Source organism: Rissa tridactyla, chromosome 2 (genome assembly GCF_028500815.1).
Source record: "Rissa tridactyla isolate bRisTri1 chromosome 2, bRisTri1.patW.cur.20221130, whole genome shotgun sequence".
Classification (NCBI taxonomy): domain Eukaryota; kingdom Metazoa; phylum Chordata; class Aves; order Charadriiformes; family Laridae; genus Rissa; species Rissa tridactyla.
Genome location: NC_071467.1, coordinates 25,148,238 through 25,165,972, shown reverse-complemented (window position 1 = coordinate 25,165,972; position 17,735 = coordinate 25,148,238). Strand labels below are relative to the sequence as shown.

General features: G+C 39.1%; 1 protein-coding gene across 2 annotated transcripts in view; it reads left to right on the top strand.

Annotated features, from left to right (window-relative positions):
* The first annotated feature begins 37 nt into the window (after nt 1-37).
* The window catches only part of MTDH (metadherin), a 35,028-nt gene continuing 17,330 nt past the window's right edge, over nt 38-17,735 (top strand). Inside the window, exons 1-6 of one of the 2 annotated variants that reach the window (XM_054190022.1) lie at nt 38-660; nt 6,958-7,062; nt 11,354-11,435; nt 11,889-12,068; nt 13,548-13,616; nt 16,139-16,390. In XM_054190022.1, coding sequence (XP_054045997.1) covers nt 256-660; nt 6,958-7,062; nt 11,354-11,435; nt 11,889-12,068; nt 13,548-13,616; nt 16,139-16,390 — 1,093 coding nt within the window. In that variant the 5' untranslated portion in view covers nt 38-255. The remainder of the gene's footprint in view (nt 661-6,957; nt 7,063-11,353; nt 11,436-11,888; nt 12,069-13,547; nt 13,617-16,138; nt 16,391-17,735) is intronic. The other variant, XM_054190021.1, reaches the window with a different exon arrangement.

Here is a 17,735-nt window from a genome sequence, read left to right as displayed (position 1 = left end):
CGTTGCGCGGGAGGTGGAGGGCGGGGAGGAAGAGGAGGAGACCCGGGCGCCTGCGGGGCTGAGGCAGCCGCGTCCCGCCGAGGCTCCGCTCGTGTCCTGTCCTCCCTCCCCCCCCACCCCACCACCACCACTACTACCCGCGGCGGCTCCGGCTCGGGCAGGCGAGCGCGGGTCTCCCGAGGCCGCGATGCGCTCGGCCTGAGCGCTCCCTCGCCGCCCCGCCCGGTTTGGGCCTCTGCGGGGTAGGGGGCCGCGATGGCTGCGGGGAGCTGGCAGGAGGCGGCGGCCCAGCAGGCCGAGGAGGCGGCGGCCCGGGTGCGGGACGTCCTGTCGGGCGGCCTGGGCCTGCTGCGTGCCGAGCTGGGCCTCGAGCTGGGCCTCGACCCGCAGGGCCTGCCCACCTGGCTCGCCTTGGTCGTCCCGGTCGCCCTGGGGCTGGGGCTGCTGGGGCTGCTCCTGGCCGTGGCCTGCGGTGGCGGACTCCGTAAGAAGCCAGCGCGGAGCGCGGCGGAGAGGAAGGGCGACGAGACGGCCAGTGCCGGCCTGACAGCCGGCGGGGTTCAGGGCAAGGCGGCGGGCCCGGGCCCCGGGCAGCTGCACCTGAAAGGCGACGAGCAGAAGAAGCGAAACAAGAAGAAGCTGACGGAGAAAACGGCGCGGGTGAGGGGGTGGGGATTTGCGAGGGCCGTGCCGCTCCGGGAGGGAAGGGGTGAGGACGCGGTGGGGTGGGGGAGGCGGCCGGGCCCGGGCGCCGGCGGGGGAGCGGGGGGGGATGAAAGGCTCATTGACAGCGGCAGGATGGGGACGGCGGCGGGGCTGGCGGCGGCACCCGGCCGGGCGCGGCGAGACGAGGCCCCCCGAGGCTGGGGGGAGGGGGGAAGGTCGCGTGTGGTGAGCGCCCCTTAGCGCGGCTGACTCTCCCTGGGGCTTGTCCCCGGTGCCCGCTGCTCGGCGAAAGGCTTGCAAGTTAGATAGGCACCGGAGAGAAGGGGGACACAAGGTCTGGAAGCCATAGAGCATAGAGACCCTCCCCCCAACCCTAAGCCGCGGTGGGGTTCACCTGGGTGATATTTGCCTGTATGAGGAAGGGGGGGGGGGGGGTGTGTTTGTGTCCTGGCTGGCTGCTCCGGAGGTGACTCGTGTCGTCTGGGTTACTCCATTGCTTTGAAAACCTGGAGGAGCAGCGCGCACAAGCGGAAATTACACGTTAATAGTCCTGGGTAATGAGGAAAAAAAAGATCGCTCGTCTCTTTTTAGAAGCTTTTTAATTGAAACAATTATATGAAAGCATTAATTTTTTTTTTAATTATTATTAATCGAGTGCTTGCAGGGTTAGGAGCTGATAGTGGCGACCTTAGTGTGCGACCTTAGTATGGTGTAGATTTTCAAGCCAGGAGTTGCAGTCCAGGCAGGTACAGACTATTGGAAGTAGCATTGTAAGCCCCATAAATGCTGTGATGATTCAAACTTGAGTAAGGCTTTTTGCTGCGTCTTTTCAACAGAAGTTGTTAGCATCAGTCTTGTGGTGAGCTTGCCTCAGTAGGAATATGTCTGATTTAGTTGTTACAGTAAGGATCATCTTCTTTAATAAGGAAATCTGTGTCTTAGCAGCCCCTTAAAAACAGCTCATTCCGGTCTTTCTCTTTCTTTTTTTTTTTTTTTTTTTTTTAAATCCTTAGTATGTGGTGTGGGAACCTTACATCTTTGACAGTATGCATTCACTTAATGAGAAAACTAGTAGAAATGCAGAAATTATCAACTGTCCTTCTAAAGTTTCCAGTTATCATAGTTTTGGGGTTTGAAGGGATTGCTTCTATAGCTTTTATATTGTTAGTGTGTTTGTAATCCTGTTTATGTCCAAATGGATTGTAGGAATGAAAGTGCAGCAGATGTCCCCTGCCTGTTATAACCGTGTCTTTTAATTATATCTTGCTCTATAAAATAGGAATTATTTACCTAATGACCAGAAAAAGAGAGAAAATGGGTTTGTACCTTCGTTTGAGTCTGTGACAGTATTGAAACTTGAGAAGTTTGGTGTGGTTTTTTTTTTTAATGAGAAGTTAAGGCTAGAATATCTTAAAAACCTGTCTTTGAGCAGTGAATTACTGAAGTTGATTCTGGAAGTTGCAAGAGACTGAACACTGAGCACCAAGAAGAGGAAGCATTGTGGTGCAGAATCTTTCCAGTGTAGCTAGGTCCCCATTTTGGAGAAGGAACATTAAAGATGCATTGATTTTATTTTTTTTTTGCCATCTTGAACAGCAAATCCTTCAAGGTTTAGTAGATCTGTTATGCCTTCTTGAAAACGAAGTCTAATCCTAGAAATAATTTAGATTTTGCTTGTTTTTTTTTCTTTAAACTCCAGTATGAAAACAAAGCATAAACTCTTGCAAGTCATCATTGAAGACATTAAAAAATGCCTCAACAGGAGATAGAGTGGGAGAGGTAGATACACTGTTAACTTGACAGTACTCTGTAGTGCAGGGCCTCATAAAAGCAAAGTTTGTATTTTATATAAAACTTAATTAACTGGCATCTTTGGTGAATATAAATACTTGTACTGTTTGAAGCTTGGTTTACTCAGGCACAAAATAATGAAAGTTAAGGCTATGTAAGAGCAAATATTTTCATAATCAAAATAGTCAAATATTTTTTCAGCTGTCAAGCTGTCATTCTGTATTGTTAAAATTTTTAAAGTTATTTTTATGGTATTTTGTATTCATTTTTTTGGGGGGGGGAGGGGGGTATTGGGGGGGGAACCCAAAAAAACACCTTTTCCATAAAGAAAATGCACAAACTGAGTCATTGACTGTAGTAGAAATTTATACCAGTGGCAAAGTGTCATAGGCCTGCCTCATGCCCATTTTCCAAGATAAGTTCATAGAGACCTGTATTAGCATGTCCCAATATTTTCCGACTTTCACGTGAAAAATTTTCAAAATAACATTGGAAATTTAAAGATGCAACAAAAATTCTTACTGATTGCTGCCTAGTCATTTTTGTCTTGTGTTTGTGTGTGCTGTGATGCTAATACTGAGGTCTGTGGAGGGAAAAGAGTAAGCCTATTATCAGTAGATTTACTACAGGGTTTGCTATGCCTGGGTCTAGATTTCCATTGCGGGCGTTTCAGAAAGCTTAGAGCAACTGGTCTGTAGCATTAAAGAGCACACTACAGATGTCTAATTAAAAGCTGTAGGGTTACTTTAATACAGAATTACTGAGCTCATCATATGGCAGGTGATGCGTCACTCTCAGGATCAGAAATGTTCTTCCTTTCTGAGGAAGACTATTATTGCTTTGTTACTTGCACATGGCTTTATTCCGTTGCTGTATAGGTAGCAGTATATAGTATATAACTTACTGATATTTTAGTAAAATAAGTTTAGCTAAATAGCATTGTGTTGACTCAATATAGTAGCAGCTATAGGTTTCTGTTTATTTACTTGCTACGGGCAGACTGAGGGGAAAAAAAAAAGAAGCTGAAGCAGTATAGCATTCATTAACACTATAGTTTACAGAGCCAGTTGTGGTTTTCTCCATCTGCTTGGAGCAAGGTAATATCATGGTACCCTTACTTTAGGTTCTGTGCAGTAAACCTGATGTCCCTTTCTCTCTTTTTTCTTTCTGTTGTTTTTTTGTTTTGTTTTTTTTAAGCTCCTGGAGGGACGTAGCTCTTTCTCCTGTCACAATTCTTTGGCCCCTGTTGAGAATTTTTTTTCTTTCCAAAAATCTCTTGATCTGTGATTTTTTAATTCCTCTTCCTTCTGAATAATTGCTGTGCCTCTCTTGTGTACTTTTTAAACCTTCAGCAGAAAAAGGGGAAACTGTTCTTACATCGTTTCTGTACAATGTGCAAAACACCGTAGAAACTTGAGAGTAACCATCTTCTGTACTCTGTTACAGCTTTAGAAAGCAAGTCATACCATCTATTTGTAGATGCAGAAAATACCAAATTGACGATGCACTTCCTATTGTTTGAAGTACACCTGGACAGTAAATGCCACACATTTCAGTAAAAACATTTGCATTCATTTGAGAAAGTTTCTTACTTGATATGCTTGAAAGAACTTTTCATACTGTGACTGTTTGCACATAATGGTGCGCTTATTGCACTTAGAAATAGACTGCATAAAGACTTTTTCATACTTCCAACTGATATGTGTTGATTTTGTGTATATGTTAGTCAAATTACAGAAGTAGGGCTGTAGGATTCTCCAGTGAGAAAATTCCTTATTTTCTTACTTAAAGAGAAGCTTACAGAAAATATTGGCAAACAGATTCTTTCATTGGCCAAAGGTATGCTAAGTAGGCATATCTTTATAGCGTATAACTACAGACTTTGTCTAATACGGCTTTCGTAAGACTCAAATGATAGCAATTTCATTACCACCATTTGAAGTGTGAAACTGAGTTATCGGTTGTGCTGTATCATATTTAAAGAACAGTATTTTTCATTTTAACAGTATCAGCACAGTCTTTATTCTATTTTCGTGTTACCTTAACACCCTCAAATTAATATGTATGAAGAAGGGATTTTAAGGTCAGCAGGCAAGAAATGCGTTCAGAAATCAGTAATGTTATTGACAGCACTATTTTTGCCTTGTTGCATCTTCCCTATAGCTTTAAGGATGAGGAAAAAAAGATGGCAAATAATAAATTGCACCATTTGAATGCATTAATATTGTCAGTGGATGGTTAATATATTACCATGAAGTTTTAAACTTGGTCTTTTTGGCTGTAGTTGTCTTAAAATAAACATTTCTGAATACTATAGAAAAGCTTTTTTTCTTTGCCGCTTCTGTTACCATCTTTGGTATATCCAAAAATGGTCACATGAATTTTGGTTAAAATTCTATGATTCATCTGTGGGCAGAAAATAAATGTGGAAAGCTTCCACTGAAAGGAAACTACTACAATTCAGGGATGCATTCAGGGAGAAACGTATCAAAGTACAAGTTTTTCAACATATTTCTTATGGTGGTTGTTTACGTGATCAGATGGTCAGACAGCATTTTAAACAGTCATGTGGATGAATTTTTCCAGAGGGTTCTTAATGGATATGAATTAGTTTATTACTTCAAAGAAACATATGAATACTTTTTTTTTTAAATTAAAGGTTAAAACTTGTATCTGTTGAATTTCTGAGAGGGATTAAGGTTTTCAATTTAAGGTATATCTATAATAGCAAAGAAGCAAAGCAAGTACAGAATTAAAAAAGTTGACTATAAACATTTTTTCACACAAGTCCAATGATAGATGCAGCAAATCTGTTATCTAACTCTACTGCTAAATAACTTAGAAGTAGTGATTCTTTCTCCAGCTAAAGATCTTAAATGTCATAGGTACTAACCTGGATTGAAAGACATCACACCACTAATAATATGGCTGTGCGTAATCTGCAGAAAATACAGGGGTTCAAGAACTGATTTTTGGCAAGGGGTTATTTTCAAAAACTGAATACCAGGTCTGTGGTATCCCTGTGGAATCTAATATTGCGATGAGCTTTGTTGAGGGGAACTTTCAGAGAGAGTTTTGAGACACAGATCTGTAAAAATATAGTTCATGTTCAGAATGTTGAGGGAAATGTACTGCATCTTAGATATGAAAAGTCTAGTTTAAAGTTGACTGTTGCAGGAGAAGAGGGGTTAGGTGACCTGATCTTTCAATTTCTATTAATAGTTATGAAATAAGAAGTTGGCATGCTGGCTAACTACAGTAAGCAATATTATGTTATGCGCTGGTGAAATCATGCCAAGGATGATTTGTAAGCATAATATAACATGGCAAGACTTCAATACCTGTACCAGTTGAACTGAGGATCAGTTCTGATATTTGAAGGGGTAGGTTGCACTAAGTTGTAATATGGCCTTTCTTTTACTTTAAAGCAATCGGGTCTGTGTGATGCAGAGCTACAATAGCTTTTGGTTTTTTAGTAACAAAAATAGCTGAAGGTGATATAGTTTGAACTTTATTTAAATAGAAATTGCAGAAATTAAAGCAACTATAAAGTAGTTACACTTACTGTCTTGTTTAATTTTCAGTCTTTATCTGACTCAATGTGAATCAGTATGAAATTTGTGTGATCTCGGTATCAATTACTATTGACAATTATTTTTCAATCAGTGAATTTAATGGCTAACAGTAGTATAATGCTTTGCTTATTTTCATCTTTTCTGCAGTTTAGCATAGTAACTTCAGTCATAGCTTTTTGTTAACAAGAAACATGACTTAAAAATTATTACATTTTTGCAGAGTAAATATATAGGCTAAGGTGTATGCCTCTGCTGTCAAAGGTGATGATAAAGACCAGAGTTTTAACTTTGTATGTTATACATGCTAATTTTCTTTCCTTTATTATGTAGAAGGGAAAATGTTAAACTAATGTAATGCCTATAATCAAGTCTGTCTGAAAAGAGCAATGGGATGTCATGCTTAGTCATGCTTTGTGTTTGACTTCTAATTTCTGTTCTGCTATGAAGTTTAACTTGTGAAGGAAGTGAGCTGTGAGGGATATGCATAGGTCGAAATTGCAAAAATTTGGTCAAGCTAGAAATGACTTTAAAAATTCAGCCCCTTGCTGAACCGCTACAAAGTGGTAAATGCGTTCATTTAGTTAGATATATTTTGGCACATAATTTATGGCACATACATACAGAGAACTGTAGCTGTTTTGAAAGTGGTAACTTTCAGCAATTTACCTTTTGATAAGCAAGTCCTGTGTTGAGTAGGATTGAGATGAAATGAGGAGACCTGTTTTCTTTCCTTTCTCACTTCTATGTTACTTTCTAGGTAAATATAGAACTGCAGTAGGTATTTTGAGCACCAGTCCATGATCCTGTCTGCTTTACTTAACAATCTTGTGAGCATTTTTCAGTCAACAAATAGTTGCATCTTAGTCATAGCATAATTTGAACTTTGCTTCATCTGCTTTCTCCAAATTTTTTATTGTTTACACAGCCTAATGGACGGTCTTTCCTTGATGTATCTGAGGATGAAGTAATACAAAATGTCCGTAAAGAAAATACAAAGCAGCCTGTGGATGCAGAAAAGAAGAATGAAAAGGTCAGTTATGGATATGAAATTACAGTGTCAAAGTTTACTGCCTGTTATTTCAGTATCTAGTAACTCTACTTGTGATTTGAAATCCTGATACGTCAGTTAAGAGACATAGTTCTTACTGTGAAGAGTACTAATCTAATTTGTGTTGGAAAGAGCTAAAGTAGTATTTTCGTAACTTCTGAGATTGTGCCTTATCATTAAATGCTTGTATTAAGCAACCCCCCCTCCCTGCCCCCTGGTAAATACTGATATCTCTGTTCACCATGTGAAAATGTTAAGCCCACGAAAATTAGGTTTGTGTTTCATCTTTGCTGGCTTCTGTGGAGATGCAACATAATGATAGTATTGTTAAGTGACTTGTAAATGGTCTAACAATTGGGGGACTACTATTTAAAGGATTAAGACCATGTGCCTGTTTATTTCTTTTGTCAGATGTATCCATTAGTGATTAGAGATCTTAATTTCTGATGACAAATATGGGCTTTGAAGTCTGGTGTGAGCTTTTTGTTACGCAAATTGAACAGCTACATTAAAAATGTCTTTTTAAAGCTTGGTCTGTAGCTTTATCTAACAGGTAACCATACTAATGCCAATGTTATTTTGTGCACTGTGAGGACTAATATCTTCTAGCTTTATCACAAATGCTATCATTTATAGGCAATGTGGTTACATTTGTGATAGGTCTTTGACAATAATTTTTGGCTTGGTTCTTTTGCTAACATTGTGCATGAAATTTTCCTACTCTCGTGGATGTCTGATTTATTTTCTTCAACAAAATGCATTTGTTCTAACCATACTGAGGAAAAATAAATGACTGTTCATAAATAGTCAGAAACCAGCAGTTGATTATTGTAATTTGTTTAGCTCATTCAAGCTTTAATTAACTTACTTGACTATCCTATAATAACATTTTCTTTTGCAGTTGGTGTGTTGGATAAAAGACTGTATCCTGTTAGTTGGCTATAGGGCTTTAAACATCTTTAGGATTGGCAAAAAGAAAGACTTTTATGTGAAGTGGGTTTGCCTTAAAATTTCATATGGCACACTTCGTTCTCTTTACCATGTCTTGCATCAGATTGACTTTGTGGGTTGTTTTTCAATAACATAATAAAATGTGATCCTGAAGGAATAACTATATTTTTCTTCTTAACTTTCACTTTATTTCAAGCAGGTTTCCAAGTAGGTAAGGTGTTTAAATGCTAAACTCGAGCTTTACCTTAAAATTGCAAACATAGTGATCTGAATTTTAAAATGTTAAATTGAAACTGCAGCTCCAGGAAGTCAGTACCACTATATGGATATGGATGGTTGTTCAACTAGTTATGTTTTTGTATCACTTTGGAGAGCCTTGGGCAAAGCATGATTGCCTCAGGAGTTGATTGTTACCCTTCAATTAAAAACATCCCAAGAACTACAGTTAACTTTACAGGCATCTAAGTATTTGGTTAAGCCTCTCAGGGCATCTGTTAAATTTGTAACATTGTAAACCTGCTAAGAAGATTGTAAAGGGTCCTGTGTTTGTGTCTTTGTATAGCTTGGGATGGGTGGTATAAGTCAATGGGTGGGATTTAAGAGGTACATGCGTGGGTGGGTGGGTGGGGGGTGTGTGTGTATGTGTGTGTATATATATGTATATATCTCATCTACAACCTGAAGGATATAGTTTTTTGGGGGGGAGACTTGAATATATGCTTTCAATCACACTCTCTGTGTTTCTGTATTAGCTGCTTCAGGGTTGTGAATTTCAGGCATGTTTTTTCAGGATGGTCATTTAGGTTGTATCCTCTTGTTCTGCTTTGGGGGAAGGGAAGCTTTGGGTAATGTCTGACTTGTGGCTATTCATACACTTTGAATAGTTTCTTCCCTTTTTTCCATTTTAGTGACTTACGCAGTACAAGGTTTCTTTTTGTTTTAGTGTAAGGGACTGTGTCTAAGAAGTGACCCTGTGGATGAGATTGCAGGATGTTAAAACTTCATTGCCTATTCTGTTTACAAGCTCTCAACTGCCTTGTCTTGAATAGAAATAGGCAGACCATTAGGGATGAGGAGAAAGGGTCTGTTTTTCTATTGTTCTTGCATGGGGGACAGTGCATCTTAAAGACTTGAAAAATTTTAGTAGGCTTGCTGAGTTCCACATGTGCTCTTTGTCTGGTGGCAAAGCCAACACTGGCAGATTTCTGTATTGCAGAAGGTGACGCTTGGAATGAGTAAGCTTCAGCAAAATGATCGGCTTGCCTGCTCAGTAACATTTAACATCTCTTGCTGTTTCAGTCAGTTTGTTACCGAGGTGACTGTTAGAGCACTAAGTTTTGCAGGTGGTGGGAAGATCAGATAACTAATTATGGTTCTGGTTTCTCAGATCACGTTCTAGTAATTCACAAAAGTAAATACATTTTCAAGATCTGAATTCTTGATCTTTTTAAAAACAGTGTTTGTTAGTAACAAATTTATTTTTAAAACTGTTACTTTGATGTTTTCATGTCACTATCTCTGTAGGAGCTAGTTATTTAAGAAACTGCAGTTACCACTTGGAGGAGCAGTCATCTTAAACTGCTGTCTGGGAGACTTCTGAAGTCATTTCAGGTGTTCTCTTAGTGCCAGAGGACAGTTGGGTTGTTACGGCTTTGTGTGGGGGAAATTCTAAGGCTGCAGCTTCCATTCTCAGTGTAGCTGAAAATGGGAGATGGTACAAATTTACTAATCTTTCCTCTGCATGAGCTCCAAGAAGAAATTCATAACTGTTTTTCCTGCTGTTTTTTGCTTTCCTTTTTAATTCTTTCCTTAGAAGGTGCACTGGCAAATAATTTGGCTAAGAGTATGAATTCTTAGAACCAATTCTTCTTGTGTTGCCTTTGAAACCGTGCCTTCTCTTTTGGAGACTTTTCAAAAGTTGCATAGCTGGTGTGTGGGTAAAGGTAGTCTACTGGGTAAATAAATGAGATAATTAAGTTTGGGTGTATCTGTGTTGTGGGTCCCCTAGTGCAGTAAACCATGAGTTAACTGTTCAAGTCAGCTCCTTAAGTATCAGAGGTGTGTTGGCACAGCATTGCATATTTTTTTAATTTCTGGTGCTGCACTAACAAGCTGTACTGCTTTCAGTACCCATGTTGAAGCTACATGGTACTTCTTGGGCATGCTAACCCAAAGGCATATGAGCTGCATGCCATTGTGGGCCCATAGAATATCTTCTGCAGCTGTGGTGGTAATTTATCTGCTACCTATTCTGAATTCCAGAGAGAATGTTGTACTTTCCTTGCACATCTAAGACTAGAAAATCATATAGTTTGAACTTGGGGGTAAAGCTGGCAATTGCTGGTCTTACTCTGGCAGAAGCATATATTCCAGAAGGACATCCAGCATTCTTAGAGTATCCTTATTCAAATATTCCAGAGACAGTGAATCACTGAATAGTTCCCCTTATAGCATTTGAGTGGATAACCATCTTTCTTTAAAAAGTCCCTTTTTTTTTTATTTTTCATTCAGGTTTATCAGGTAGTCCTTATACCTTTCTTCACTGGATTGAAAAGCTTTTCAGTACTGTATTTTCTTTCTAAGAAGGTAGTCAAGTCAATTTGCCATAACTTTAGCTTATCAAAAGATGAAACACCAAGGCTTTGAGCTACACACTCTCCCAATATCTTGGGTCATTTTTCATCTTTTTTTCCTCAATATTATCTTTTAAACATTTCATATTGCTACCTGTTGCACCAAAACTGCTTGCAGAAGTAGTCATCTCCATTCCTCTTCGTTTACCTCTGCTTGTGTAGCCAGGAAGACATAACTGGTGAAACCTTGGAAGAAGAACCCTCTGTATCTGTTGTATGGACTGTAATCACAGTTCCTGTTTTGAAGTAGTTTTCCAAGCTGCAGTTCTCTTACCCACTTTTTTTAAAGGAATCGCTGGCATTCTTTATTTCTCCATGTGTAACTTTACAACTGCTTCTGCACAAAACAGATTTTGCCAAAGTGGGATCTGCCTGCCAGACAGTTCATGCTTCTCTGTGACTGTGATGCCATCAGCATAGCTTCTTCCATCAGGCTTTGTGCTCTGTAGCATAAGTAATTGTTCCCCCCACCTTCCATTTATGAACTGCATAAGTTACTTCAATAGTCCTAACTTACATTTAGGAATTAGTATTAGTTAGTATTCCTTTCAAGAGACTGTCCATAGAGAGAGTTATTTAGGAAAATCTGTTTTAAATGTACTCCTGTATTTTGGTGGGGAGGAATTCTAAATCGCTGTGACAAATGATCACTAAGTAATTATTAAGATAATGTTTTATTTTTATTCTAGTCAAAGAAAAAAAAGAAATCAAAGGGAGATGCTAAAACGGTTCAGGATATGTCACGTCTAGATGGAAAGGAAGTTGATGAAGGTACTGAACATGAACACACACACACACAAAAAATGCAATTAGCTTAAACGCTGTTTAAGATTTACTTGTATTTGCTTCATAAGGAAACACAAACTCATTTTGTCATAACTCCACAGTCGCATATTGTATCCGGAAATCTGATCTTTGAAACAGTATTTAGTAACTTCAACAGATTTTAAGTTAAACAAAAAATAAGAAAAGCTGTTAATAGCAGGGCCCTCATGTTGTTCACGTTTTGTTCTGTGAAGCAAAGTATTACTGCATTGCATCCAGAAAAACTTAACTTTGGCCAGTTGTTCATGTGTTTAAACTAATGTTGAAGTTGACTGCCATGTCTGTGATTTCCGAACTAAACCTGTACTCAAACTTCAACCTGATATGAAACAGGCTAAAACTCTTTCCTTTTTGCTCTCTGACTTATTTAGTGATGTTTTTATTTGGGGGATGTTTTAGGAGCCTGGGAAACTAAAATCAGTAACAGAGAGAAGCGACAGCAGCGTAAGCGAGACAAGGTGCTGACTGATGGTGGCTCAGGAGAATCAAATCTCCAAGGGGTGGAGAATACAGTTACTGTATCCATTGAACAACTGATGCCTACACCATCGCTTCCGGTTGGTCTGAGAAAAAATAAAGGTATGATAGTCGATAGGTCTGTGAACATGTTCTAGAAAGATAACTTTACTTGAATGCTTAAATAGTGACTGTTTGGGATGTATGGTAGGTATGTTTGGAGGTGTAACTCACAAGGAAATCATTCCAAGCTATGTAAAGGTACTCATTGTGCAAAACTCCCCAGTTTTTTGAGCCACAATTTTGGGGAAGCTGAGAAGAGAACGTTCTGGAGTAAGTAGCTGAGACGCTGGCCTCCATGGTGGTAGCTTCACAGCTGCACAGGCGTATGTCCTATTCCTTCACTTGTGCTTTGCTGACTCTGTCCTTTATGTTTCTGGAAATTTCAAAGGCACCTTCAGCACTGCTGCAGGCAGCACTAACTTCTTACCTTTTTGAACGCTTCCCTGTGGGAAGGTTATGCCCATGAGTTCTCTTTGCACATCATCCCCTGCTTAACATGTAGACATTTTTTCCAACATTGATTTAGTACTACCTGTGCTAAAGTGGTTCATAATGGTGGCGCACATCTGCCTGAGACTTAGTGATCAATTATTATAATGAAGGATTCAATAAGGAAATGGAAGCTTTAGCTTCTATGGCTGCTACTGTTTAAGAAAAAAGTTGCATGGGTTGGTTTAAACCGTGTGTAGGCACAGGAATTCATATTTGGCTGCAACTGAGAAATGGTTTAAGAAGATGAAAGAATCTGGAGACACAGTTTAGCTTTCTGACATGCTTTTAATCTACTGATACACTTGGTGCTTTAATTAGACGAAACTCCAGCAAAGTGGCAAAAAGACCGAGCCTAGCAGCTGTCTGGTAGCCTCTAACGATATATTGAAATTTGCATGCCTTGCCTAGTGTTTATATTGACACTTGTTTGAGTCTTGACTTGGGTGCATGGTTCTTGTCCTTGAGGACTAGATCAACTGTTTCCTCTTCCCCCCCGGCCCTGTCCATTTACACACATACAGCTTCACAAAATGGTAATTCCAACAGTCTACATACTCTGTGGCTAGCCACAGCTACTGTAACCACTATAGCCAGAGTCCTTTGTGCATCATATGTTCTTATGTATCACCATGTACCAGACTAATCTGAAAAGAATTCAGCTGTATCTGGTGTTTTGAAGATAAGGTGGAAGTTAGAAATAGCTATATGTTTCTGAAATATTTGGAGCTGCCCTTTGCTTGAAAATGACAGCCTCTGTTTTAGATTTCTGCTCACCATTCTTGGGGAGCCTGCTAGAGTTCTTTGAAATCTGCAGTTTCTTGAATTATAGTTTTGAGTTCATTCTGTCTGCAAAATAAACACAAATAATAAAACATAGAGCACTTTAATTTTATTCTGAAGTTTTCTGGTAATGTGTTGATTTACTTTGAGGTATTGATGGCTTTTTTCTGAAAATATCAGTGATGGATACTCTTTTAGAAGATTTTTACAGGTGTTGCTTTCTGAAAAAACTTACTCTAGCTCCATTTCCTCTTACTTCTTAATCAGGTGATGCACTTCTGAATGCGCAAGTTAGCAGCTCTAAGCCTGCAAAGGGGGAGTCATCAATTCCACAAGGTAAAAGGCTTTCATTATTACGCATCCTAATTAACTAGAAAAGTGTTTTACAGAAGTGAAAACACAAATTGTCAGTGCAGGTTTTTGTGCGGTTACTGATCTGGAACTTTATTACACAGCTGGCTTTTATGGCTATGCAAATGTATACTTCTAAGCTGTAGTTACTTTTTAATAGGTTAATAGGCGTCTGTTATATGTAGAAAAAGGATTCAGTATCTAGAATTTTCAGCTAGATTACCTATTATACAAATTGTTGCTTACAGAACAGTAAATCTTATTCTCAAACTCAAGTTAAAAATTCTTTATGCTAGCTTTTCTAACTTAGTCACTTTTTTGTGTTAGTGAATTAAGTATTTGCATTAAGAAAAACCTTAATATAGATACCTGCAAGGAGCTCAAACATAGCAGGCCTGATTATTGTAAAGTTTGCACTTGTTTCAGATTGTATACACGAGTTAGTTCTTTACATAATCCTTTGAGAGGCATATTTTAAATACATTTATATTTACTTACTTTCAAAATGTATGTTTATAAATAAACATACATGATGTTATATGTGTCATACACATAATTGTTTAAATATTTGGCTATTTTTAGACTGTGTTTGACTAGTGAATCTTAGCGGTTTTCTGATAAGAGATATTACTACAGTAATACTTAAATTAATTTGGCATAATGAAATCAAAATGGTTGTTTCTTACTCATAGCCAACATTAGTGGCGTTGCTTTAATGGAAATTATTCAGTGCAATTGAGTAAGTCAACAAATGAGTTATTAAAAGCACCCACATCCAGAAAGTGAACTACTTTTCTGCTTTTGGAGAGCTCTGCTTCACATGCAAACTTCCTGGACCATAGCACAGAAGGAAGGAGCTGTATTCTTCAGAGATGTGTTACGGAAGGACAGGAGCTGATAATCAGGCTTCAGTGAGGGAAATTCTGACTGGCCGTGAAGAAAAAAGCTCTTCATAAGATTGCCCAGAGATGCTTTGAACTACCAGCCATTAGGATTTCCAGAACTTGAATAAAGCAGTGTAATTTTGAAGTTAGCTGTGGTTTGAACAGAAGACGGGGAACTAGGTGACTTTGAGAGATCCCTTCCAATCTTAAATATTCTGTGAAATCTTACTGGTCATATAGAAGGTAAATATTTGTGATGGGAGAGTCGTGTGATAAACACAGAATAATCAAGCTCCTGCTTAAGGACTTCAGCTGTCTTTTTGCAAGGTTGCAAAAGAGTTTTTCTATCAGCTACACTTTGGTTTCTGTCTCTTTGCTATTTTCTTGTTGCCTTCCCGTAAGATGTGATATTACCCTTAAAGGACATTGACTGACACAAACAATGTTAGTGCTGTGGAGTTGTATAGAGAAAGGGCAGTGTTTTTAGGTACAGCAATAGTGACCTTACAGATTTGGAAATTATTTGTCTGACAAAATCTAGGCATATCTCACCTAATCAATTCCTTGCGGTGAGGCTGTCTTGAATATGGCCTGTTCATGCTGCCTGAGCTATGAGTTCATTTAAGGAATGAAGTATTTGGTCTGTAGTTTTTGTTGGCATATGATACCGACTTACTCATGCATCAGCATGTGCAGATATTTCTTAATCGTTTGTAAATGTGAAGTTTTTCTGTTGTTTACATTGCATATATAAAAAGAGAGATAAAGAGAGGATTTGATATACAGAGCCCTTTAAGAAAGATTTGTGATATATAGGAGGTCAGGCTGGGTGTACCAGGTGACCATTAGCCTTTATGTTTTATGGGGGCATAAATTAAAAATAATTAGAATTTTTGTAATGATCTTTTTGTCCCAATGTACTATTGACTCCCCTCAAAGTATACATTAAATTTGCTGCAACTAGTAATTCCCTAGCAGGGTAGACTGTTGCAGATAGACTTGTAGTCTCTTACCTTAATGTACCATAAAATATATTGCTTACGAATTCTTTTAGGCGTGTTAGCATGATTTTCTTTTCCTCTAACTTTGATGGACTCTATAGTCAGTATGATAGCTGTGCTTTTTGCAAGTACTGTGTAGTGTTTGGGAACCTCTTTCTAATTCTCTAATTCTCTCTGCCTAGAGAACTGCTGTATGCAGCAATGAAACAGAAATTATTCTTCATTTAGTGCTTTGAGCTTTCCACAAATCATCAACATACTGTGTAAGAGAAATTACCTGGCAGTGTTGGAAGCACCCCCACCCCCTCCTATTTCTTTTTTTAATCTAGAGGGACTGGTTCACTAAGGTATCAGCCCTATAAAGAAGGGGATGCAGGAAGGAGAGTGCAGTTTGGTGCTGTTTTTTCCTCACTCTTCAAGTTAGTAGACAGATGGTGCATATCATCTGAACTGGAAAATCAGCTGAGACAGAGCACAGCTCTTCTGTATCACACTGGTGTAGCAAAGCTGCTGTTCATTTGTACTTTTTTTTTATTGTTAAGTCTACATGCATGTAAGTAATATTTTAATTCTTCATTCAGTTCTTATTTTATATAATGCTTTCATTATGCTTGTGTTTAAGTTTCTCCAGCATTGAGTGAAAGCCATACAGTAAATGGAGGAAGCTGGAATGAGAAGTCAGTAAAAATCTCCTCACAGATTGGTGTAGGGGAGGAGAAATGGACATCTGTTCCCTCAACTGCAGCTGGGAAGAGGAAGACTGAGACATCAGCTTGGGGCCAGGACACTGGAGATGCTAATGGAAACGGAAAGGACTGGGGTGTAACCCTGGTGGGCAGGCCCTGGAAAGAGCGTTCTTTGTTCAGTCCTATTGGTAAGCTATTCCAAAGAAAACTTGCTTCACTTAAGCATTTTTTTTACATAAGTTTATTTTTTAGTAGCGAATCTCTTCAAGACTTTTTTCAATATATAAACATAAAGCTATTTGAGTGGTCTAGTGAAATGTGAACTAAGCCATTTCTGTTTACTCTAAGTTCTGATGGCTTAAAATCTAAGTCTCTGTTTACAGTTCAACCGTGTTTTGGAGTTTATCTGAAATAAATTTTTTTCTGTGAAGGAATCAAATTTTTATATCACTTTCCTAAAATTCTGAAAGTAATTACTAAGTTGTTTTGAAGTGTAACTTCTTTTTTAATGAATGTCTCAAAACCCAGGTCATAAGCTTATTCTGTTGATCCAACACAATGAAATCAACTGTGTTTGGTTTTGGCAGATACTTTTTTCGGCTCCAGGCATGAAGATTGTTCAGCTCTCGTGACATTTAGTATTACACTGTTTTTTCTCATTAGAAATTGTTTGTAGTCTTCTCTGCTACCATTTTCTGCCTTGATCATTTGTACTGTCCATAATAATAATAATGGAGAAGAGAATTCTTCATTTCTGTCTAGGCAACGATCTTCAGCTTATTAGTAGATGCTGTAATTTGGTCCTTCCCACTGTTCAGTCTGTGATCCTAGTCTCTTCTGGAAAGCAGTGTTCCTTTGTAGTGAGCAACATTGCTTTAGTCTAGACCCCTTTAATTTGTCTCACGTATCTCCAAATGTGATTCCTGAGGCTGGACCTGCTATACTATTGGAAGCTTTACTGTTGCCAAGTAGAGGCAAAGGGCTTTTTTCATATTTCGGTTAGCTGTATGCTGCTGTATATTCTAATAAGGTAGTTGTTAGTGACAGTGACCAGCTTGTTGGTTTTGTTACTGAGAATACATCATGCCTGACTAGGCTGACCTGGTAAAATTACTAGTTTTGTGGGTGAGGGGAAGGCAGTGGACATCTCTTACGATGACTTTTGCAATGCTTTCAACATGGTCTCTCACAGTGTTATTGTATCCAAGTTAGGATGGCTGAAAAACTGGTCAGGCTTAAAAGGTAGGAATTAGGGAGTCATACTCTTCCTGGAGGTTGGTAACGAGGGGGATATCACAGGGCTCTGTATTTAGAGCTGTCATATTTGTCACCTTTATAAATGACCTGGAGGAGGCAACAGAGGGTCATTCACATCAGATTCCCAGATTACACCAAACTTGAGTGGGGATGGGGGAACCAGTAGATACAGTCTGGATCAGGGGGCCATCCAGAGGGACCTAAACCAGGTGGAGGAACAGGCCAACAGGTACCCGAGGAATTTCAACAAGGACAAATGTGAAGTGCTGCACCTGG